The 26,042-nt window shown below is 36.5% G+C and overlaps 1 protein-coding gene across 9 annotated transcripts; it reads left to right on the top strand.

The window, feature by feature from the left end:
• Positions 1 to 233: 233 nt before the first annotated feature.
• LOC115882510 (trithorax group protein osa) lies at positions 234 to 24,787 on the top strand. Of its 9 annotated transcripts, none has more exons than XM_030900598.1 (14): positions 234 to 1,246; positions 3,167 to 3,559; positions 12,371 to 12,500; positions 13,021 to 13,310; positions 13,470 to 14,157; positions 15,183 to 15,364; positions 16,381 to 16,425; positions 17,075 to 17,263; positions 17,706 to 18,069; positions 19,654 to 19,821; positions 20,321 to 20,440; positions 20,575 to 20,834; positions 20,893 to 22,614; positions 22,860 to 24,787. In XM_030900598.1, the coding sequence occupies exons 1-14, from the start codon at positions 746 to 748 to the stop codon at positions 23,643 to 23,645; spliced, it is 5,838 nt and encodes a 1,945-aa protein (XP_030756458.1). In that variant the 5' UTR covers positions 234 to 745; the 3' UTR covers positions 23,646 to 24,787. The 9 variants fall into 9 exon arrangements, with proteins under 9 accessions (XP_030756458.1, XP_030756460.1, XP_030756457.1 ...); XM_030900600.1 differs by having other exon boundaries at positions 15,183 to 15,376; positions 20,617 to 20,834; XM_030900597.1 differs by having other exon boundaries at positions 15,183 to 15,376.
• The last annotated feature ends 1,255 nt before the right edge of the window (positions 24,788 to 26,042 follow it).

Genomic DNA, 26,042 nt, shown 5'->3' with positions numbered 1-26,042 from the left:
CGATGGGCCCCTCATTAATCGTCATTTTCCAGCCAACTGGACGCCGTTTTTTTTTCGATCATACGGTATATCTATGTGATTAAAATAACAGCTTTGACGTAAAGAGATTTGAATAAATTGATTTGTTTTATTTTATACACGTGCCTCTATTCTAACATTTAAAATTGAAGTAATTTCGCGCGATGTTGAACAGTTGTCAAAGTTGTCAGCATTTTACCGCTGTGTCCGCTAGGCTGAGTCTCTCTCTGTAAGAAAAGTGCTTGTTGAGGGAAAAGTAGTTCCGCAGTTTTTGAAAGTGTTTCCTTGGCAAAAGTGAAAAATATTAACTTTTTTTGTCTTAGAAAGGTGCAGCAGGGTTACTTTTATCGTTCAGGGTAATTATCGTTTGTGTAGGACCAGCAGTATTGAAGTAATTCAACGACAAAACGATGGCGTAGGAAACGGACTTTTACCCATAACCGCTATAACCTCCATTCGTGTTATTGAAGTAGATACTGAATTAAGTTGTATGTCAGATGTGACCATCATTTTGGAATATACGAAAAGTGTCGTTGTGATAGATTTTTATGATGTTATGAAGTGATTTGGTGACTTTGACGATAATTTTAGTATGTGTTTACAAAGACCAGGGTGCGAAACGGTCTCCCAAAATGAAGGAAAGCATCCGTTGTTGACTATAACGGCGGGGTGTTGGCAACGATTATACAAAGGCTAAAAAGACCGGCAGTGAAACCTCGCCATAGAAATGAGTCAATATCGACAGGATGGAGGCGGCGGGTCGTCGGTGCCCGGCGCCGCCGCTCAGGGCTCCTCCACTGCCGGCACGGGCCCAAACGGGTCTTCGGAAGGCGAGTCCGAGCCAACGGCGGGCCCTGGCTCAGCGGCACTACCGCCAGACTCGAATGCTTACTCGACGGAGGGGCCAACAGCGGGGCCACCGTCTGACGGGCATGGTTACGCATTTCCCTACGGATCGGCGGGACCGGATCACGCGTTCGGGCCGCGGCAGTCCTTCGGGGGGCCCAAGCAGCTGCCACCGCCGCACCGTTTCGTGCCGGGTCCGATGTCACAGCCCTCGGGCCCCACGCCGACGCTCAACCAGCTGTTGCAAAGTAATAATCCTGTGCCGCTTCGCTACCAGAACAACTACGCTCACTCGGACCAGCACTACAACCAGTGGTCACAAAAGCACCCTCAGGGCTACGGACCAGCTCCGCCACCGGGGCCCTACAGGACGCAGCAAACTGTAAGTTGCCGCCTTTTTTCTTTTGTTAGTGTGGAATGTTGTGCCCCATCAGGGACCAGTGTCACTGCTCTTTGCTTATTAAATTTCCATTAGCTGTATTTGCTGCATGATTTCTTAAAAACTAGCTTCTAATGGTGAGCGAAACACGTCTATTTCCTAATATTTATTAAACTTGGCAGGAGATGAGCACGTGAGATAAAAGAGCAGGGACGTAGGCCTGAAAAAAATGTTTCCAAATCCCTTTGGTCATGCAACTAATGACCTTGAACTTGCTTTAATATACGATTACATTCCTCCCACTTTGTTATTATACAGTCAGCTGACGTGTCGCAATCGTTGGATCCTTCCGCATTTTCATACACCTACTCGTATTTATTTCTGGTGACAAATTTCCATTTTTCAAATTTGGCCTACGAGATTTTTCCTTCTAAACGCAAATCTAAGACCACGCGACGCTTTCTTGCTCCGCTTAAAATTAAAAAAACGTTTTCTTTTTAATTCTTTTCGGAAACGTGACGAATTTAACCGAAAAATGCATAAAAATGTATGCACTAAATAGATATATTATCGAATAATGAAGTAGTATTTGAGTTATTTATACCAATCAAAATAAACGTAAAAATGTATTTTTACTCGAAGGTCATTCAATAAATCATTTTTTATGAGAAATTAGTAAACACAATTTTTATGATCAGCTGTGAAGGTAAATAATTAAATGAAATACTTTTATTAAACTGTATATGTATACAACTGCAACCAAAGATGTTTTTTATGTTACGTTTTGTTAGGGTTGGCAGCTTTCAGACTAAAAAATAAGAGGATGAGAGGGGAAAATCCTCCCAAATGTTGTCAAGAATTTACCCAAAAGAAATTTAAATGTTATGCCTTTGTTGGTCTTTCTTACTTATAAATATTTATAGTCAAAACTTGTTAAAATAGAACCAGCGATTTTCTACAAAATTTTATTCCAAAAAATAATTAAACATAAAAAAACTAACAGGAAAGACACATTGTTGCCTGTCCAAACATTTTATGATTTTGAGTTTGGTGTGTAAAAAAGGGGACTTTTTCTATACATGAGAGACAAGAGGACAGTACGATCAAAAAGAATACTGTCCTCTGGACTAGAGGACGGTTTGCAACCCAACGTTTTGCTTACCTTACAGGTATTTCTTTAGAGCAAAATTATCTATGTATATGGAAGAAAAAAAGAAATACATTTTTCCACATCCTTATACGTATTATTTACGTAAACTATTTTAATTATAAATGCTACTTTATTTTATGTGTTTGGGAATATCGCCATTAAAACATTAAACGCTTAAAAAGAAAAATATTTTTTCTTTAAACTTCCCTAAAGCCGGTCCTACACGATACTTCCAACGTTGGAAGCATCGGCCATCAAAACCAACATTTGGCAGAGTTTTCGACAATGTTATACAATACACGTATTTGGCAATTGCGTCTCCCACACGATATGGCAAATGTCCGTGTGTCCAACGTTGGAAGGCGTTTGCCACATCGTGTGGAACCGGCTTAACAAGAATTATTCTTTAAATGTTTACAGGGAATTATTAAAGTAACATATTAAGAGTGGTCACTATCACTCATTTTAAGAAAATCTAGCGTCTTCAAATATAGGATTTATATTTTTCATTACGCGAATTTAGAAAAAGTCAAGGGGTTGAAAGGTAAATGGTTAAACACTAGTCTTTCAGAGATCTCAGCATTCGTTTTTTTACTATTTAAAACTAATTACAGATGTTCTGACTTCTAAAAGTCTCTTCTATGGTTATAGGTAGATTATTAGAATGAATAAAACATACCAGATGTATCGAATAAATTGGTCGTTAAGGCTAATATTGGTGGAGTGCAGTTTTTCGTCAATATGGATCATCCGCCACATCTCCTTTGTTTCAGTTGTCACCTGCGTACGGCTCGGCTCCAAGTCCAGGAGGCTACGATTCCAGGGCGACTTGGCCTGGGGGTCCTCCACCTTCTGGACTGTCTCCGCACGGGCCTAGCAGTCCGGGACAAGGCCAGGCGCCCCAGCAACAACAATCTCAGCCCCCAAACCAACAATCTTCTGCGCAAAGCCAGCAGAACTCCTCTGGGCCTGTGCCCGTTAGTCAACCTTCTCCGCAACCCTCTCAACCACCTGTGAGCCATTCGCCAGGTCCAGGACCTGGGCCAGGACAGATGCCTCCTGGTCAGCACCAACAGCAACACCAAGGACCTGGGGCACACCAGCAGGGGTTTCCCAGTCGACCACCGCCACCTACAACACCCAATGCGCACGCACCCGATGCTGCAGTAAGTTTTTTTTTTCAAAAATTTTACTGAAATGCCTCTTTTTATATAAAAACTTATATCTACAAGTGTTTCTTTTAGCATTACCACCAGAGGTGTGTAGCATAGCATACACACGCATACTGAGTATGATGTGGTTTGTCGATGCGATTTGTTGTATCGTTTGGAAATTCGTACATTTTGTTCGTGAGATTTGTTTTGATGGTTCGCCCAAAAGCCGACATTCCCCCGCACAAACCATCGGATCGATGCGTTAGCGCTCTAAATCAACGCATTGACGGACCGCATCGACATATTATAGTGTGTACGGGGCTTAACTGTAATTTATTTTTCTCCGTCCTATAGTCGGTAAAATATTTTTCTTTCATTTTTGCTTCCTTTCTTAAATGTGTGTTTACAGGTGTAGTCAACTGATCAAGTCACTCGAATTCATTTCAAGTGACTTGATCAGTTGAATTTACAAATCAAGTCAATTACATCCCCCCTGATTTTTTTTCTCATCTCGGATCTCCTAACTATAGCTTAGGTCTTAAATTACGTGTAAGTAATCCACTTTTGGATTTATATTCTTTTACGTCTAGTTATTTTAGGCAATAAGCCTTGTGTCAATTCTATTGTCAATATTTTGACAGTTTGAAGTACAGCCTTACGCACTGTTGCTTTTTTGAATCAACTAGCAGAAGCTTTTTGATATGAAATGTGTAAACTCGGAATATGCTTTCAACCCTGTTGAATTCCTGTAACTTGATCACTTCACTTGACTCGTAAAAACGCACCTTGGTTAGTTCTTGGTATATCATTTTATGGTTTATCTGCAACCTATGATTTATCAATTTGTTTTGGTCGAATCAGAAAAATAAGGTTGAAAATCCCCATACTCACTATGCGCTGATTATCGTTCGTCGCGCGGTTTGTCGATGCGATTCCTTACTTCGTTTGGAAATTCGTCCATTGTATTCGTAATATTTCTTTTGACGGTTCGCTCAAAAACCGACAACTCTACCAGCGCATAGTGGGTATGGGGCTTTAGAAATATACTGTCCAAACAATTATAAGGAAACTTATTTTTACCAGCTGACCAAATGAGTGGTATAATATTTCTTTAGTCTGTCTAGTTTATTTAAATATACAGGGTGTATTATAAATATGCTATAAATTAATTCTGCTTATCAATTTTGAATTCTATTTCTTTAAGTTTTATTTATGGCTGTTTTATTTTAATAAATCATGCCTGTGATATAGTATTGTACGAAAGTACAATAAAATAAGTTTAGTTTCCAAACACTTTAAAATATTTACTGCTGCGTTTTTCATGATGATCAGCCAGAGAGAGCAATTAACTTTGGGTAAATTAGATAAAATATGAACATAGTTACGTAACGCAATACAGGCTGACGTGCAATTAAATTAAACGATCTTGACCTTTGGTAACACTCGGGCAGATTGGTTAGACAGCACGTGTATTGTTGTGGATTTGATATGTGGGAGTGGGTTGGGGGCGCAAAAGGACAGGACAAGAAGTTCCTCGCTTAGTTGACAGTTTATTACGTAGACATGCATTTGCCAATTCTGTTTTTTCTTTGGACCGTCGATATTTCAGAAAATTTTCATCATACTGCTCACCATTTTTAGGGGTTAAGTTATACGGAGGTAGTTAAAGAATTTATCGTTAATTTTCGCAGTTAAATAAATCTTATTTAATTATCTTCGAGTATTAAATATAGAAAGAGAATTTTCTATTTAATTTGGTTGCTTTTTTAATGACGAGCCTGTATTTAATTATTGCATAAAGCACAACGAAATTCCTTTTGTATTATCCAAAAAACGTATCAAAGCCTCCTGAGGTGAAGCTCGGAAAATAGTGGACTCACTGGTGCAGGTTGTATGTCCATTCTCCCTTCCTACTTGCATGTCTCATTTACAATATGATCGAAAAAAAAACTGCATCAGCGATGGCTATGAAATGAAGATCGCTGTCATTTTATAGGAAAAATTAGATGGGGAACGACATCGATCGTCATTTCCAAGCCAACTCGGCGCCGTTTTTTTCGATCATACGGTATAATGTATCTAATGTTTAGCAGTTTTCTGACATGTTTCTCTAAAACTCCAAAAATTGAGAGTTCAAAAACCCTTTATATCGATTTTATTCTATAGAGGAACTGTCAGTTTTGGTTTAAACAATTTTGTCGTCAAAAAGCCGTAAATTTTTCGCCTTATCTCTCAGTATTTGTTTAATATGCAGCGTTCTCGACTTATCAATTTAACTAGGCTTAAAATATCCGTCTCTTTATCTTATTTCAAGTAACCTTTCATGAGTATTTTATCCTCTTCCAGTTCTAGTGTGCATTAATTAATTAATTTTAATTTAATTGCATAGGAGATACACATATTTATTTATTTCACTTATTTATGTATGTTCTCAGCTTTTTCGTTGGTTAATTCATTCCGAAATAATAACATCTCTATGTTTTGTCTTATTCATAGACCACCCATTCTAAGCGCTTGTTAAATCGACTTTTTGCAGGGATGTTTCAATTTATTTGATGCTCAATGTGAAAATATTTTGCTGGGAGTTTTTGCAATTCGCAAAATCTAAAGCGAACTTTTTAATCCATTAAATTTAAATTTTGTAGACTTATTTGTGCTTGGAAATTTGAGATTGGCTTGATGGAGATTTAAAAAGGAATGTTTTGGAGCGCTGGGTAGTTCGTCGAGTCGGTGTTTCAGTAAAATAAATTCACTGTAAAATTTTTAGAAAGTTGGCTGGGCATGTTCTTCGACAACAACGCAATAATATACCATCGGTTCCTTATGGCGAGCGGAATATAGCCAGCTAGGCCGTCGTGCCACGTTGCCGATTCTAACCAAGTCTACCGACACTAGTCCGTTATTGATTGGAGAAGGGTGATGTGGCAACGCAGTTATACAGTACGCTGCACCGTATTTTGCCATGGCTTACGTACCCGGCAAAACACGTGGGGATTTATTATCTTATACAGAGTGTCCCAGTCTATTTTGAAAAACGCTATTTAAATTCAATTAGTGCCTACTTTTATTCTCTTCTCTCTATTTAGCCAGCGGTAAAAGTTCTACTCTGTGTACTACCTACGATTTGTGGTTTTAGGACGATACAGCGTGGCCAAAATGTCTTAATCGTGCTCGATAGTATCTCTTTAAATGTATTCGTATATCCTTTAATACACATAATGGTTAATTCTATAAATGTGGTCATACCATAATATTTTGTAATATAGTTGATTAGTATTTTAGTTAATAATTATTTATAGTTTGGTAAATGTTTCAATCATATATGTGACAACTTTGTAGATAACGTTATTTCTGTTAGCTTATTTCTGGAATGAGTCGACTGTCTTCTATGTATAGTTAACGCTACGAGTTTCAAGTGATGAGCCCAAAATTCTCAGAAAGTCTTTTGCATTTTTATTGTACATATTCATAGTTTAGGATATCTGGATTTAGGCTGTCTTTCTTTACTTTATTAATATGTTTTGAGAAGTATTTTAAATAATTTTTAATATAATGTAAAATTGACGGTTTTAGTTGCTCAGAACTAAAGGGAAACATTTAGCTTTTCGACAACCGCGCTTGGAATCGAGGCTCGGTTCTAATGTTGTTTTCGTTTCTACGTTGCCACATCTTTCAAGTTATTCCGCACTGTTGCCAAAGGCCGATCGGAAAACGCGTTGAGGTCATGTTTGCGTCCGGCGAAGTCATTTGTCGTAGAATTTTTTCAGCATTTAGTTCAATAGAAAATCGATTTTTTATTGATGAAGATATTCTCTTTCTTTCGAAAGTCGTTACAAATCGTTCTAAGAAACTAGACAACGCTGGAAGATAAACATGGTATGTCTGCCATTTCACAATTTGCCAATCACTTAAGCGGTACTTGGTTTCTCGGCAAATATAATACCTCCTATGTTGGAGATATGTGTAGGCTGTGTGGCCAGCTTTTTCAGCTGTCGCAGTCGACATTTAGCACTTATTCAGCGGGCTTTTAACGTTTAAAAATATTTCAAAATTGCTTGTTTACACTAGCTGCATGACAATATGTCATTAAGATCTGAATAGCATAGGAATTACCTTTTAATGAAGTACTGGATTCTATAGTTTACTATTTATTGTACAATTTACTTAAAATTACTTGTAGATATACTAATTTTCGATATTAATTTTGTGTTAAGTGATGTAATAAAATTTGTCTTTGACAACCTTATTATGGTTTATGGTCCCTATTAAAATCTAAATTCAATCCCCGACTTGTTCGATACTATGAAACCTATTAATCCTTAATTGTTTTTGTGAATGGTGTTTGTTGACAATTGCTGCCATTATTCGTTCTCTGATAAAAGTTATAATATTGCCAACGTATATGAATTTTCAGGATAATAAATAGAAATATGAGTTCAGGGCTAAAAGAATTGACGTTCAGTTAGTTCCACTCTGAGCCATGACAAAATAGCTGTTATGATATTACTCTAGTGATCAGTTCTGTATGTTTCAAGAGAAATGAAAAAATATCTCAGACGAAAGGTACCGGCTTTAAAATTTTATTTTTAATGAAAATAACGCTGCTACTGTCCTTAGAGATAAGTTTTTGAATATTTTACAAATAATAATCGTAAATTCGCCCCTGCTTATCGTTTTGGGGGTTAAATTTAATAAGGGCTGAGCTGAAGAGAATTAGTCTGGCAAAAATGTGTGCCCTAAGCGTTTGTGTATGTGTGCCAGTATTGAAAAGGGTCGTCCCTTTAAATTAAAAATAATAATGGGATATGATACTCGATAGGGAGATCTGATAGATTTTTCGTGTTTTTTTTTTCGAAGGGTGTACCCTAGAATTTGTTGTTTTACTTCTCTTTGATTAATTAATTTGTTTTTTCTTCACGTTACGCTTTTATCATTTAAAACATAAAAGCAATTTTCTTTTAACTGATTCGTTTTACATAAAAATAATTCAACATATTATAATTACTTAATGAGGTAAAACCAAAAAGATCCAAACTTTCTGTATATGATTAGTTTTAGTTAGTGTTTATTAAAATCATAGAAGCGATAGATATTATATTAGATTGGATTAAAAAAACCTCTTTCATTTTTCTTTTAGATGCTATCCGTTCTTTCATCATAATTTTTGCCTTGGTAAAATCTACTCTGTGTCCTGTGTCCCATGAATGCTGACAAATCAATGGCGCGCTCAGACGATACCTGTACTTGACAAAAATTATTTGTTACAGGGTATATTAATAGGATCTACGCCGCACTTTCGCCGGACCCTGTATGTCAATAAAAACGTTTGTCGAGAAACGTTTGTACAGGAGTACAATATTGTTTTTTTTAATGTTTTTGTATATTGTATATCGTATATTATATACATTTTACTTTCGTTTTAAATTATAGATGGAGTATTCTTCCTTAAAAATAGGTTATTAAAAACAAGGACTTTTATAAGGATTCACTTTGATCTTTTTAAATTCTTTTCTAAAAATAAAAGAAAATACCGACGGAGTTTATTTTATAAAAGACGGTCCCGCAAGGTCTTAAGTTGGCAGAGAGATATTTCTTTTCGAAAGCGAAAGTTGAGGTAAAAGCGATTATATAACTGGGAAATGTTTGAGGAATATTTTTGCAGTTTTCTTCGGGCATGTTCCTTTTATTTTTGGCGAAAATAAGAAAAAAGTATTTTCTCGCAAAATATTCATATATGTACGTCTGCATAGTATATGGGATGCGGTAGGTCATGAATACATAATAAAAATATTTGACTTCCTAATATTTATGTGTTGTTATTGGGGTTATTGGTATATATCCAATGTTTAATGTCTATTTTTATATACTTCGAAATTTCTAAGGTCAGTGAACGAATTTCTAAATAAAATAATAAAAAAATACTACTAATAGTTCTATTTTTAGATTAGTGTTATCAGAGCAAATCAACAAGTATTGTTTAATCTATTCATTCAGCTTATTTGTTTATTGTTATTAATATGTAAATCGCGTTATATACCGAAAAAGTAACGCACAGTTATTTATTTATTGATTTATTTATATATCCTGTAACTCGACAAATTTTATTGAAACTGACATGCTGCATTTATTATCCCCAAGGTGAAATATTTGGCCTTGGCACATATACATATACCACTATATATATTTTCTTCTTCCTAACTTGCAAGTCTTTGCTTTACCATTTAAGATTCTGTGTTCTATCTGGAAATATATCCAGTTTAGTGAGTAGTTTACGTCTCAATATTATCCTTTATAGAGCAGAACCATTTTAGAAATCATTACTCATTTTATGACCTATGAAGTAGAGTTTATGTTTGGTACAAATCGATATAATAAAGGCAGTTTTATCAGTTTACTGAATTTTATAGCCTGTTCATTTATTATTCTCTTGTTATGAGGATAATCAACAGGTCTCGTCAACGGCGAATGTAAAAGGTGTGGGATAAATACGGGGTCGTTCAAAAGTATTCTATGAAAATGGTGTGTAGTATTTTATTCGCCTATGGTGCTGTATTTTTAGACCTATGTTGTAAAAACGTTTCATTTCTCTATAAGCGTAAAAAAACTGCGAAATGTTCATTCACTATTCTACAAAATAAAACATTTCGGCCAGAAGCTGTTATATAAATAAATCCAAACAGGTGGCTTTTGCTCTGCACATTATGTAAAATATAACCCCATAAATGATTTGTTTTCTCGTTGCTCTTCCCCAAAATGAACATCATCCATAATATAAAGAAGTCAGATAAAACTAGGGGCTTTTCTAATTTAGGCGATTTTAGAAATAAAATGGTCTCCATCTTTCAGTAAGAAAAGCTTTGTTAGACAGTGTACCAATGTAGTTAGTTGCTCAGACTAGCCGCTGTATAAATTTATATTGTGGTAGGTCGAAATATCGTCCTTAAATTATCTGTGGATGGGCCCCATTGTATAATAAAGCGAACCTTTTGAATGAAAGGGAGAAAAGATCAATGGGAGCTCTTTAATGGGCATCGTTAGCAAGGATTTTTTTTCCACTTTGTACTTTTACTTTCGTTTATTCTTTTTAGATTTTTGTATGCCATGTACCTAATGTTGTATCGCCGATTTGAACATAGAAAATCGCTTGTATGTTTTAAAAATGGTGATAAAAGTTTCCCATTTTTTATACAGCGACTTTACTACTATAATATTCTAAAATCCTAAAATTAAGAAATTGGCGCTTAAGTTTTCCCCTGGACACTTCCATTGTTATTGGCAACAATAACATCAATTTGACATTAAAAATTGAATCTGAAGGTGGCATGTTTCTTGTTTCAATCAGGATTATTTTTTCGATTTCTAAGGAATTCATAAAAGTCATGGAAACTAAACAATTTGCTTCATTTTAATAGGTTTTAAAGAGTTTCAAATAATTCTTTCTGCTAAATAAAATGGTCATATTGTATTTATCGCTGTTAAAATTTACATGGAACCTATGTTCAGGTCAGCAATTCCACAAATGATAGAAAGGAAATGTGTACGTACTTTAGTGTACTTGTTCAAATTCAAATATACGTTCTTACTGTTTCATTAAGGTAATTTCCTATATGAAATTCTAGGTCTTTGAATATTTTTTTGGTTAAAATATTAACGAACGTAGAATTTCAGTTCGGCTGTACATTTTCCACAGCAAGTAAAACGCTACGAATAAAAAGGTCGTAATGCGCAGTAGCTGACCAAAATCAATAAGTGATTTAGGACACCGTAAGTGTTATCATAGAATTTCTATTACATGGCGTTCAAAATGTGTATTCCATTATCTCTCTAGCACAGAACTGAACCAGATTCTCTATACCAATTTTTTCAAAAATAATCCTACATTCCATGCAGACTGCCTGCAGATATCCGCCCCATATAATTTTATATACTAGTTAAAAAAGAACTTATTAAAATATACTAAATAATTCACTATTTTGAAAAAAAAAATTTATTGTTCTATATCGAAGAAAGCAAAAGGCATATACCAAAAAAACACATGCAAATCAGCTGATCTACTTTATTTCTTTTCAGACCAGCTGTTGCCGAACTTGAGGGTATACAAATAAAAGAGCCGTAATGGCTTTACGCATACCTATGCTATTTTATATTGTGTAAACTTGTTTTTATTTTGGCTGGAAGTCGATGTGTCAGGTAGATCAGATAATACATTTTTGCTATGCACTTGTCCGGCTGTCCTTTTGTTGTTTAATCAGGTTTTGAGAGGGGTAAACCGTTTGTCCAGCGGAAGCGTTGGGATTATTTAATTAGAATTATAGAGAAAGGGATTATGTAGAGAGTTTCTTTTTTAATTCATTGTAATTAATAGATTAGTTTTTTCAAAATCAATAGTTTTCTTCTTGTTTTCGAGCTATTTTTGATGGGTAAACCTTCCACTAGATCCATTACGGTCCTTATAAGACAACATAGCGTAATTTCTTTGGATATGTGAGAGAATTAATTTTGGGACTTAACTTTGATGATGGTTAAACGTTATATAATTAGTTAATAACAGTAGTTCTGTCAAAATCGGTGACATGACCAAAATTATCATTTCATTTAGCTATAAATAATAAGTTCAATAGAAAAAACTTGTTCGACTATGTATAGGATAGTGATAAAAATTTTAAAATGTTACTGTTTACTGGTAATCTTATTAATTCTTAAGATTATGAACGGGTCGTGTCTCAAGTAGATATATAATTTTATTGATTCAAGGAACTTTGAAACTGAGGACTTGAAAATTTATCTGGCCATACTGGACTTTAAGGCTTATTTTTTTTGCAGGATCTTAGTGGTGGCAACAGCAATGATAGTTCAGGAGGACCTGCTCCTGGCACCCCTAATTCACAGGGTATGCGTCCAACGCCCTCACCGACAGGATCCACAGGTTCGCGATCCATGTCACCTGCTGTAGGTGAGTGAAAATATGATCTAATAACATAATAACACATAAATCAGTCAAGGTAGCAGGTTTCAAAGTGTTTAATTATTGTGAATTACTCTACATTTATACGTTTCAGTGTTTACATTGTTCCGCCATATGGTTTAAATAGGTTGATTTAAATTTACTTGACCTTGAAACGGCCACGGCGAGTAAAAATTTCATTACTTATTATGGAAATAAACAATAAACAAAAAAACGTTTATCTCTACGTAATATATAGTTTCCGTATTCTAAAAATAAACCACTTGCACTTTTTATGCGGTATTATTCAATAGTGGTATTGATAACGAGAATGAAGAATAAGTAATCTAGTAATTGATTTCATTCATTAAAAATCAGTTCTTTACATAATACGTGTGTGTAAATAACAGTTAATTCCACATGGAAACATAACATTATTACAGTAAATAACAAAAAAAATCTACCTTGAAATTCAATTCGATAATTTATTTATGAATGAAACTAAATGGGAATGAACTATATCTTTTAGGCCAAAACATTCCTATGCCTCCTCGGCCTTCGAGTAGCCAGTCGGATGGTGGCGGTGCTAGCGGTGGCGGCGGGGGCATCCCCGCAAGGCTGAGCCATTCGCCCATGCCACCAGGTCCAGGAAGTTACGGACCGCCGGGTCAGCAATCGCAACACCAAGCTCCTTACAAAGGCGTGGTGCCGGGGCCTGGCGGAGGCACTCAGAACTCGTCCCAGATTCCCATTTATCAGCACCAACCTGGACAGTACCCTGGGCAGGCTGTAGGCTACTCTCCTCGCCCTCCTGGAAACGTAAGTGCTAAAGTTTTTCTCGAGTCAGTTGGAATAGATTGGAACTGTCAGGACAAGCGAATTAAAAGTCCCAGTACTTCCAACTGATTTCGGAAATATAATTATACCTTCTAAAATTAAGAATTGAGTCTTATTTCTTATCGAGATTTTTTTTTTCAGTTTGGTCCAGCTGGACAGGGATACGTTCCTTCGGGCAGCCAGCCGCCGACGTCGAATAGCATGCCCCCGCAGCAATTCCCTGGCCGGCCTGGACCTCCGAACCATATGCAAAACTCGCAGTTCTCTCCCTACCAGCAGCCGTGGCCTTCTTCGCCCTCTCCGAGTCAGAAATCGAACACCGCTGGAGGTCCCAACGGTCAGAATCCTTCAGGGCCTCAAGGACCTGGGTGTCCATCTCCCGGGCCTAACCTGCGACCTCCGCATTACCTCAAGCACCACCTGCAACACAAAATGGGGTTTGCAGGAGTCGGACCTGGGTCAGCACCGCCCAGTCCAGGTCCGCCGCAGAATTTTCACATGGGGCCTCCGTCGGGACATCATCACTCTGGGATGGGACCACCGCCATCTATGGGACCTCCTAACATGCCGCCTTCGAGTAGTCCCATGCTGACCAACAACCATCCTCATGAAGGGCCCATGCCACCACCAAGCTCCACTCCAAATTCGCATTCGCAGATGGTGAACGATATGCTGGATAACGGAATTACTACGACACCTCAAGGATCGATTAACACTCATGTTAGTGCAGCTTCAGGTGGCTCAGTTACCTCTGTGGTAACCACTGGACCAGATGGAACGCCCATTGATGAGGGATCTCAACAATCTACTCTATCCAATGCTTCAGCTGGTGAGAGTCACGTTTCGTTTTTTTTGTAATTTACAGTAGTTAGTTTGAAGCCGAAGTAAATAAAAGATCAAGAACTAAAATCGAACTTCTGCCAGTGGCTGAAACTGAGTTACAAAGTTTACAACCGGCGTTCTAAAATCGGGGGATATTTTACGATACATTTTATTTACCGTAAAGTTTTTCCAAGATTGCTAGATCGGGAGTTGTTGAAATCAGATTCGCCTCTATAAAAGTGGTTGTAAAAATAAAAATGCGTTAGAGCATCGAAAGTTATATAAAAAGTTGCAAGTTTTACAGTGTAATTTCACTAAAACCGTATTCGACACTCTTTCGAGTTAATGATATAATAATTATATACATAATTCTGGTTTCTGTACGGGATATATTTATTTCCTATTTTAAGCTATCAAAAATAAATTATCCCTTCAGGATTCAACTAAATCGTGATTTAGGCAGATCAGCAGAGGGCGGCAATATGATCAACCTGTAAAAAGCTAATTTTTCATATACAGAAATGTTCATTTGAAATAAGTAACGGTAGTTTTATGATTATAAAGTCTCTATTTCTGGAACTGTTGAAACTTTGTTGCTTTAAGAGAAATTATAAAAGTTTGAGTAACTTTCACTTTCGCATGAAACTTTACTTGCATATACACACCAGGCACATGATGTTTTTCGAACTAAATTTAGTTACGTTTCTACCTGTTTTACAGTCAACATTTAATCGGTTAATATAATCAGTAAAAATGTGTCGTCATCTATTGCGTATGAGTTTCAATTTATTCAAATATTGTAACTAACACACATGCTTGTCTGGCTCCCATCTGTCTAAACTGATTAAAATTTTATTTTTAGAATCGTTTCATATTTATTTTTGAATATTTTTTTCGTCCATAGTTTTTTCTTTAGAAAAACTGATAAGAGTTTATTTAACATTTATTTTATTCGGACCTCTGTTTAATAAGATTTATTTAGGACTATAGGTTGTTTTTAATTACCTCTTCATACCTTACAAAATATTTTAGCTTCTGGTGAGGATCCTGCGTGTCCCCAGACTCCTAAATCTAACCGAAAAAATGACATGGGTCATTACGGTCATCCGACTACTCCTCAAAATACCGTACCGTCACCTGGAGCTAGTATGAACTCGATGCATGATGATTATGGGGACATAAGTCCTACATGGCCTCGCACTCCAGCTAGTCCAGTGAGTAGACATGTAAATATGACTGTCAATTTTAGTGTATTTTTTTATTCAATAACTGTTTTTTGATTGATACGAAGAAGGTGAGATGCTTGACGATGATACGATACGTTATTTTCTTAGTAATGAATTTATCTCTTCAGGCGTCTGTACTTTGTTTTGAAAAAAATAAAAAAATTCAGTGTCTTAATTTTAAGACGGTGGATTTAATGGGAGCTAGTTATATCTGCCTCTGTTTAAAGGGAATAAAGAATAATAAAAGTATTTTATTAATTTTACAGGTAGATTATAGCCAGGTCTCATTTTTTGGAGATGTTAACGTTGGTGTAGTTGTGTCGCAGTTTTTTGATAGCCCCTTCCTGTTTTATTTACATCAAATCTAGCCGATATATTATTGGTAGTTTTGAATATTCATATTCTCGCTTGGGTAGGTTGTTATTTTTCAAAATATATCACAATCTGATATTTGTTGGATTTGCGAAAAAAACAAGTGAACCAAAACAATAAACACTACTTATACATTTAATTGAATATCAAAACACTAATTAGCTTAGTTAATTGTGTTTCGCTATTAAGCTTTATTTTTTGAAAACATTTTGTAATGCCAAAGATGGTATGACTTTTTCAAAATTGTTTGTGGGATATGTAAGATGTTTTTTGGAAGTTTTGATTATTGTTTAGTTCAGCAAATTTGGCCTGTTTGTGTAGCACACTTTTAATATTTGTGAATGGTGAGTTCCTTATTTTTTTCGTATACCCCCCTTTTCCTACTTTTCGGTACGCTGTATATGTTTGATTGGCGATTATGTAAAAATAATTACACTCTTGTAATTACACGGCTTGTAATATTTTTTGCAACAAGGTATCAAAAAATATTAATTGATGACCTGATGATTGTATAAAAATTATAGAAACAATTAACAAGAAAAAGTTACCAAGACTTATCGGCACAACTACCTGACGATCTTCCTTTTTAAGACATTTTTTGACAACTTGAGCTAACTAGCGGGTCTTTACAGGTTTTTAACAGTCATGTGCCTCCCCAGGATACATATCGCTCTAAGGTTTATATACATATATTTTTTTTTATTTTTTTTGTCGGTTGCTTAAATTGGTAAATAATTTGCATGTAATTGGTAATAGCATGTTTTAAGCATGTCTCAGATTAGTGCTTGTATTTAGAAATATTTAGCTAACTGACCAATAACTCTCAATTTCTTGATGCTTTTGTCTAATCTTTAATTTCATTTTCCCCACCGTTGTTGCATGATGTTTACTATAATGTTTTTTAAGTCGCTTTGATCACAATTATATTTTATATTTGAAAAATAAGTTACGAAGGTAGATAATCTATTCAAGCTTCGAAGTGATTAATATATAATTCAAATTTCCACTCTATTAATAAACGTATTTTCGTTTGGGATATAGGAAAAACTATACTATTTAACTTATTTTTTTGTTGGTCAGTTAAGTAAAATGTCCCATTTTTTAATATTAAATTATTTTCGATCGTGGTACAGTTTTATGTTTTCGTTATGTAGGAAAAAATGATAGTGTCTGTTGTAGTGGAGTGTATTTTTTTCTAACGAGATTTTTAAGATTTAAAACAGTTAAAAAATGGGCATTGAAGTAGAGCAAGACTAACACTAGAGTTAGCAACTCCCTCTGTCGTGATCTGTTTAAATGTACCGTTTGGGTGTGGTGTAATTTCAGAAAACCGACAGCCTGAGCAAACTGTACGAGATGGATGAGAGTCCAGACCGCAGGGCCTGGCTAGACAAGTTACTCGCCTTCATGGACGATCGCAGGACACCGATCACTACGTGTCCCACCATATCCAAGAACCCTCTTGATTTGTTTCGCTTGTATGTGTATGTTAAGGATCGTGGTGGCTTTATGGAGGTTTGTACCTGTTCTGTGGACCTTGGGTGACCTAACCTTGAACTTTTGGCGGCGTTTCTTTAAAGTTTTTGGTTACGTCGCTTCGTGCCCTTTAATTACCGTCATGACTAATGCATGGATGTTTTTATTGAAGGATTTTTGGACAGTTTGTTCTTTCCACATATTTTTACCGTTTGCATGATTATATCTGTGGTCGCAAGGAATATGGAGATAATATGAGCAGCTAAGTTTCCTGTAAATAATTCAGTAACGTTCACTTGCAATTTCATATTAAAAATATATTCTGTGCGATCGAGGGTATTTCTAGCCTATAGAGGGTTCTTCCACACAGGAAAAGTTGAGATACATCTTATCGACAGACGCATAGTCATGACGGCTGTACAAAGAAATAAACAAGTCTAGCTGCACTTGGGAAATATAACTGAACACCAATCGCTTTCAGGTGACGAAAAACAAAACGTGGAAGGACATAGCAGGACTGTTGGGCATTGGGGCATCTTCTAGCGCAGCTTACACCCTTAGGAAACACTACACGAAAAATTTGCTGGCTTACGAGTGCCAGTTTGACAGGGGAGGAATCGATCCTCAGCCCATTATAAACCAAGTGGAGGCTAGCAGCAAAAAGAAGAGCTCGAAGAACGCCTCCGTACCATCGCCAGGCTCGTCCAATTCTCAGGATTCTTTTCCACCGGGTGGCGGAGGTGGTTCCATGGACGGCTATGGAGGTTATAATGGATACCCTCCTTCGGGGAATCCCGATTATCCGCAAAGGCCTTCGTCACAGTCCGCTCCGTCGCCTCATGGCGGTAAGTTTGGGGGTTTTCTATAAGCAAAACGCATTTTTCAACAGAGCTTATTTGATAAAATGCCTTTTGCCGTAGTGTTTTTTTTTCTTTATTCCAAGCCATAAAACTCTAAAACTACTGTTTTTTTTAATTAATCTACTAACTGCCAACCGTGATATATATGTTTGTGGTTAACCCAACGCATAAAAGGGAATTAAAATGTCAACTTTATCTAGAGATAAATGCAAACGAATATAAAGAGATTATGCATTTTATGAAACAACGCGGCATATACCGCATTACGTAATAGGTTTTAGGCTAAAAGCGCGACGTCGACGTAATTGTTTTGATTATATTCTATTATGTTTACATTCTTAAACTATATTCCTCTTTCTGCTTATATCGTTTTTTTTACTTTCAGGTATTGTTTTGATTTAAGAAAAATATATATTTATTAAATAATAAATATGATGTTTAAGGCCTATATACATATAAATCTGTTTTATGCGAGTTTGGATAATAAATAAATATTCAAATTTCAATTCAAATAAAGAAAATGTGTTTTTACTATCATACTATAAAGAATTTGTTGACCAATTGAAGATAAAAAAAGATTGAATTTTAGGTATTTTTCCTGAAATATTTTTTAAAAAAACTACCTATATTTATTATTAGATTACATACCGTACGGTCGACAAAAAAAATGGCGTCCAATTGGCTGGGAAATGACGATCGATGACATTTCTCATATAAATTTACATATAAAATGAAATTACAGCGACCCTCATTTCACATCCACCACTGACGCCGTTTTTTTTATATCGAATGTATTTTGTCCCTTATTTTTTTTTTGGTGAAAATCATATATTTTTTAAAAACTAATTATACCCTTCTGTATTTATCTCTCAGTTATCACTTATCAGTTTAAAATACTCGAATTATTTTTATCTTATGGCAAATAATCGTATTCGTTTTAAAATAAAAATAAAAATCAGGTTTCGTTGATCTACCAGCGTCGCTTTTTAGTTCACCGTGTAGGCAAGTTTCGTTTTTGCATCGTAAACAGATTTTTTTGCGCCATGGCTGACCGTATATAGGACTAGAGGATATTTTTCATCAGTTTATCGTTCTTTACAATGTCTCCGGCAATTCGGTGCGAAGCAGCAGCATGTATTGCGACTATTTCAATTATCATTATCACTTTTATCATCATTGGAACGCAGGTAGTTTCAGAATTTTATATTTCTATCTCGTAAGGTAAAAGTGCCAAATGATCGCTTATCTTGACACTTTTGATGTTATTTTTCTCTAATTTTTATGTCCCAACGTTTGACACATTTGTTTTAATTGATAACTTATCATTTTATCTTGTTAGGGCATGTAAACTTAAGGAACGAATGTATCTAGCTTTATTAAAATAATACTTCTTCTTATAGAATTCTGTCTAGAACGAGATTGCTTCGACATCAGGCTCGAAATGCTTACCAAAAGAATGATTTAAATGCAGTTGAGATATTTTACGGAGGGTTTTTGTTTGTTGTTGTCAGTGTTTGTGTGTATGTGTTTTATTGATGATATTAACGGATAAATTATGTGCCTCTGCAGCGCCTGGATCCGCTAATCACCTAAACAGCACAGCTTCAGGGGGTCCAAGTCCTGCAGGCGGGGCTGCGGACAACGTGAGCGTTTCCAATCCTTTCGATGATGTGTCGCCGAGTCCCCCGCCACGTGGGGGCCCATTTCCGAGTGGGCCTCACCCACCATATCCAACAAGTAAGTCAGTCAACTTGTCTCCTGCGAAATCAAGCTGCGATGCATATGAACGGGTTGGCATAAGAAGGATCTTTTCAATATTTTGATCTGTACGCGTTTAGGTAAATTACTAACAAATGTTATCGATGTCGTTCTACAGAATCTATTAGGTTAAGTACTCGTAATCTTTTTATACTAACCCATTCATGTACCACGTTCAATGTCCATTTATTTTCTTTTTCAGTCAGTTTGCTGTTTATGTTGAATAACGCTTATATATGTTGTAGTTTGTTTTTTAGTTGGCTTTTTTGTAACAACTTACCTATTTTCAATTGAGTATCAATTAGTTTTGGAGTTTTATACGATACGGTATACAGGGCACTTTAAAATTTTTCATCTCTAAAAAGATGAGACTAGTAACAGAACAAGAATATACGAGATGTATTTTTAAATAATTCTGTATATCGTTAATAATAATGTATTAACCCTGAGTTTTAATTGTCAATATTAATCTCTATAGACAACCCACCAAGACCTCCAGGAAGTCAAAATTACTCTAATCAACCAGGGTATCAATATTCAACAGGTTCTGGCCAAAATGCTCCACCAGATCAGTATTCTCCGTATTCAAACACTCAGGGTAAATATTTATTTTTTTCTTTAAGTTGAATTTTTAGTTTCGTTAAATTTTTAATTTTTCACTTCTGTGCTTTGCTTCTGTTGGTTTATTTAATTTTGCATGTGATTAAGAATGCCATGTGTATACACAAATAGGTTATCAGCCCGCCGTAAGACCCATGTATCCCCCATATTCAGGTGATTCATCAGGTGCCCCTCCAGGACAACCCAGCAGCGGCCAACCACCTTCGTCTGGGTCACAGGATCCTTACAATAGGTATAATGTCAACCCTGCCGCCGGTTACACTCCTAGGCCTCCATACGGGGGATCTCAGCCTTCTGGAGGACCGCCTTCATCGCAGCCTAGTGGTCCCGGTGCTTATCCTGGACATCAGGATTATTACAGACCTGATCAGGTAATTATGAAAAAAAAATGGTTTGTAAACTAGGTGTACTGACAATATTTTATTGTAGAACTCTGCTAGTGGCGGTTATCCTGGTGTTTCGTCCCCTAACAAAAACATGCCACCCCCTGGACCTCAGCCGCCTAGGCGCCATCCAGATTTCGCCAAAGATCAACCCTACCCTCCCTACGGACAACCTAGGACGCCCATGTATGGAGGCTGGACTAATAATAATAACCAATATAGGCCTCCTCAGTATGGCACCCCTGGGAGTAATCAAGTCGCTCCTCAGCAATGGAACCAGGGTGCCCGTCCCGGTGGTGGCCCATGGCCAAATAATCAAGGCTATCAGGGATCTCAGCCTGGGCAGAATCAGTGGCAGCCCATGACGACTCAAACGGGACAGAGCTCGCCAATGAGACCAGTGCATAGGCCGGGAAAGCCCTTTCCACCCATCATGCCACCAGGGAACGCTGCCAAGGGTCCCAACCAACCACCAGTTAGTAATTCTTACGGACACGGTCAGCTACCCAAAAGGGAGATCACTTTTCCGCCGGATAGTGTGGAAAATGTGACGCCTGTGTTGTATAGGAGAAAAAAGGTATGCCGGCAAGATTTGGGTCCTGTGGATGCTTGGAGATTGATAATGTGTCTCCGGTCTGGACTTCTCACTGAAGGGACCTATGCCTTGGACATGTTGAATATTTTGCTCTATGACGACACATCAGTAGGGTATTTTTCAGTGAATCAATGGCCCGGGCTGTTAGATTTGTTGCTTGAGCAATTCAAGAAGAACTTGTCTGATATGTTTGACGGTCCCTATCCTAAGGAATATAATGCAGATGAGCAAACTGAAGTTGATTTAGGCAGCGTAACAAGTCCTATAGACCCCAGCTCTAAAACTGTAGTGTTCAATAAAACTACTAATTACACTCTGATGTCACGAAGAGGACACCCAGTAAAGTTTGTAGAAAGGAACGACGATATTTTTGTGCAAGATACTTTGAGAGACTGGGATATCCGCGGAGATGTAAATATCGCTAACACTTCGGCAGAGATACCCGCGGACCCCTGGTATACTAGCACAGAACACATTTTGCCTAACTTTCAGGCAGAGTTCGGCCGCATACCATTCCATACCAGACTGGAGGAGAAGAATTCCAAATCCGAGACGGTGGTGAAGGATGAGAGCAAAAGACAAGCGACGTCGCTCATAGAAGACGTTTCTCCTCCTAAAGTGAGTGATAAAAAGCGTTGTAGGACAAAAACATTAAGTGATGTGATATCTCGAATTAAAAAGGAGTCGCCGGAAGACAACGCTGTCAGTGTCCTCATGATGGAGTCAAATACAAAACTGGACAATGTGAAGACTGAGGTAGTGAGTGAGACTAGTTTGAACTGCGAGGAATCAGCTTCCTCAAGTGTAGATCTGAACATTAGTGTAAATGGCGAGTGCAGCAACAGTACAGAGAACAGCGGCGACATAAAGAGGGTCAAGGGCCAGCCCATTCACGACCCGGCAGGCTCGCTCAAGCGCAGACGTTTGTCAGATTATGAAGACGAATCCTATTCTAGGGACGAGGCTAGTTTGGTTTTGCTGACTGAAAGCCAAGATAATTTGGGCAAAAGGTGCGTCTGTATATCCAACATACTTAGAAGCCTTACCTTCATTCCTGGCAATGAACCAGAGTTCGCCAAAAGCTATAGCTTCCTAGCGCTTGTAGGAAAACTGTTATTGCTACACCATGAGCATCCCCCAAGGACCCAAAAGACTAGAAATTATGATCGCGAGGTGAGTTGAAATAGCTAATCTGTTCCATTGTGTTTCATTGTCTTATTCATTGATATTTTTTTTATGTACAACAATCATTTAGTTTCAGAAAGATCATAACTGTTACAACAAGAATTTTTTTTGTCTATAAAAGAAACAAACTGCAACAAATTTAAATTGTCTATTTTGAAATATATCGTGTATATTTTAATATGGCAGCCTTGTATTTAGGAAGTAAAAATGGGGGTTTTAATATTAAAATTCAGATATTTTCGTTGCAGGAAGATGCAGACTTCGCCGACTCGTGCAGTAGCTTGCAGGGCGAACATGAGTGGTGGTGGGAGTTTCTAGCCCAAGTACGAGAGAATATACTCGTATGTATTTCTAACATCGCCGGTCAAATTGACGTGTCCGTCTACGGGGAGGAAGTAGCCAGGCCTCTTTTGGACGGTCTCCTGCATTGGGCCATCTGTCCTTCGGCCACCGCACAAGACCCGTTTTCTTCTATAGGCCCCACGTCTCTTCTATCCCCGCAAAGACTAGCTCTCGAAGCCCTGTGCAAATTATGCGTTACCAACAGCAACGTAGATTTAGTTATAGCCACTCCTCCATTTTCCAGACTAGAGAAACTGTGCGCAGTGCTCACAAAGCACTTGTGTCGGTCCGAGGACCAAGTGCTCAGGGAGTTCTCCATCAATTTGTTGCACTATCTGGCGGCGGCCGATAGCAGTATGGCTAGGGTGGTGGCTGCTCAGACTCCTTGCGTCTCCTTATTAGTCGCTTTCATCGAGCAGGCGGAACAAAGCGCCCTGGAAGTGGCCAACCAGCGCGGAATATCGGCACTGAGGGACAACCCAGACTCCATGGGCACGAGCCTGGATATGCTGAGGCGAGCAGCAGCCACTTTGGTGTTCCTTTCCAAACACCCGGAGAACAAAGCCTTATTAGTGCAGCAGGAATCACGGCTGCTGGCCCTCGTTATGAGCCAGATCTTGGACCAGCAGGTGGCTTTGTTGATATCGAAGGTGCTGTTCCAGATATCCCGCAGCTAATGTAGATATACGAGACTTGTTATTTAAGTAAGCGGCCTTGCTGGTGTACAGATTAACGATGTATAGTGTGACGTGACGGACATATGCAGAGGGCTGAGTGTGTATGTAAGTGTGTGGTGAGAACAGAATATTCATTCTATCGAGACCAAGACTAGCGACGAGATTCGTATCTCCGATATACAGCCTTGGTCAAAAATATTAAGCGCCACTGTAATACCATGCTAATTTAATCTTTCCTTTATCAATCATACTTTTGTAGTTTTACTTATATAAAGACACTATTTTAAACAACAGTTATATATAATGGAATATCGACGCATGCAAATCGTAACTTTTCTACAAATAAAACCTGTGATCTGTAAGTTTCAGTTATCTTGTTTTTTGGAATTTGAGTTAGCTACGTGGATATTATTTTGTTCAAATATCAAACAAATAAGAATTGATGTGTTACTACAAAAATTGTTTAAAATGTGTTTCGATTACAACTAGTGAACAACAATGTGTGTAATTCTTAAAAGTGAATTTTGAGATGGCATAATATTATAGGGGTACGTAAATAGTTTCGACCACGGCTGTAAGTAATCGATCACTTAGTGTAACCCACTAATTGTACCATTTTGTAAATTAAGCGACATATGTCTTTCTGGAAATGTTAAACATACATCCATGTTACTTATTTTTATGTTATTTATTATTTGATATAAAAAAGAAACGGTATGTTTGTAACTGCAACTGTCCAGTTTTGAGCGTGGCCGGGGAGGTGACCATTCAGTTTTCTGCGCCATGCGCACCCCTCTTTCAATTTATTTCATGTTTGGTATTACTGTGCGAATGCTTTATACATGTCTGATAATGAATTTAATTAAATAAATGTACAAAGGAAGTACCGAATATGGTGTTTTTATACAAGTTTAATTTTCTATGTATATTTAGAAATGTTTTATACATCCCAATTATAGCTGTTACACTTAAAAAATCTGTTATTTGATTGAACAAGGATGGACTGTATACATTAGAAAAGACAGTCTTGAACTAGAACTCAAATTGTAGTTTAAAATATGTGGTGATATTTTTCTGGCTGTAGGTATATTCATCTTATGTATGATTGCATATTGTAAAATAAGTAAATGCTAAATACACTATTTCCTCTTTAATTTTACACAGTCCCTGTTAGGTAAATTTCGGAATTTTCAGTTCCTTACCAAGAGCTTCTGATACCCTTCCTAAAACTTATTCTATTAGTACCAGTAAGAATAAAAACTTTGGTAATAGAATAAAAGCTGTAGAAGTACCTACAATTTAATTTGTTAAGGAATTACAATAATTTTCATTATACCGGACTAGAAAATTATTTTCCACTCTATAAATAATTTTTGTGTAAAACTGAAAGTATGTGGTTACATTTGGTCATAGAACATTAAACACTGATTTTATTATGTTATTCTGGACATATCTTTTCAATCGTAGTTTAATTCTGTTGTAGAATTCAAAATTATAATGTATATGTTTACTCATTTATTCATTGCCCTTTATTTTAGATGAATCCTATTCATTTTTACTTATACTATACCAATTGAAGATATACTATACTCAAATGTAAACTTTCACCTTAAGAAAATGTTTTGACAAATTAAAAAAAAACTAGTATTAGAGAAAACACTTACTTACTTGCAATAAATTACCAAATCCACTAAATAAAAATATACTCATAAGATAACTTAACAATTTACATCCTCTGCTATCACCACGTAAAATTCTAACATTTGCAATAAATTTGGACCAGATACAAGATAAGTTTTCTTCAACAATTTCTCTTATATGCATTTGGGAATTACAAACCTTATTTTTCTGGTATTTTTTTATTCAGACCGTCAGTATATTTTACATAATACACCGACACCGAATTTGAGGAAAATAAAATTCATTAATTTTTTTGTGCTAGGTTTTCTATAGTCGACATGCGTGTAATAATGTGATTATTAGTGCGTACCGAATGATTTTTTTCCACAAACATTTTTGCGACTTTTTTCTGTATTGAAATTAAAACATATCGGTAAGTAGAAGTTATTTCATTCAATGTACTGAATTAGTTTTCTTGTGATTTCAGATAATGAGTAATAATAGAATAATAGGTATTTTATTTATATTGAAAAGTTATCTTTTCCTATTGATAATTGGTACAAAAATTGTGATTTCCTATAAAACTACCTAAATTATAGTTCTTAGTCTTAATGTTAATAAATCATATATACCTGTAAAATTCATTTAATTACATAAAATTTTGTCGAATTTTTTTTATTTTTGAAAAAAATGCCTTGTTCTAAGGCCTTGTTTAAAGGGTTTATGCAACCCTTTAAACAAGGCATTTTCTGTAGTTGGTAGAGTTGATAACAGGTG

The sequence above is a fragment of the Sitophilus oryzae genome, unplaced genomic scaffold (assembly GCF_002938485.1).
Source record: "Sitophilus oryzae breed Bouriz unplaced genomic scaffold, Soryzae_2.0 scaffold_177_pilon_pilon, whole genome shotgun sequence".
NCBI classification, from domain to species: Eukaryota; Metazoa; Arthropoda; class Insecta; order Coleoptera; family Curculionidae; genus Sitophilus; species Sitophilus oryzae.
This window is presented reverse-complemented; position numbering and strand designations above follow the sequence as displayed.

Excerpts from the sequence above, each read along its gene's own strand:
- LOC115882510 (XM_030900597.1), top strand. The coding sequence starts at position 746 with ATGAGTCAATATCGACAGGATGGAGGCGGCGGGTCGTCGGTGCCCGGC. Across the intron at positions 14,158-15,182 it reads TCTATCCAATGCTTCAGCTG|CTTCTGGTGAGGATCCTGCG; the intron begins GTGAGAGTCACG and ends AAAATATTTTAG. Across the intron at positions 17,264-17,705 it reads ATCGTGGTGGCTTTATGGAG|GTGACGAAAAACAAAACGTG; the intron begins GTTTGTACCTGT and ends AATCGCTTTCAG.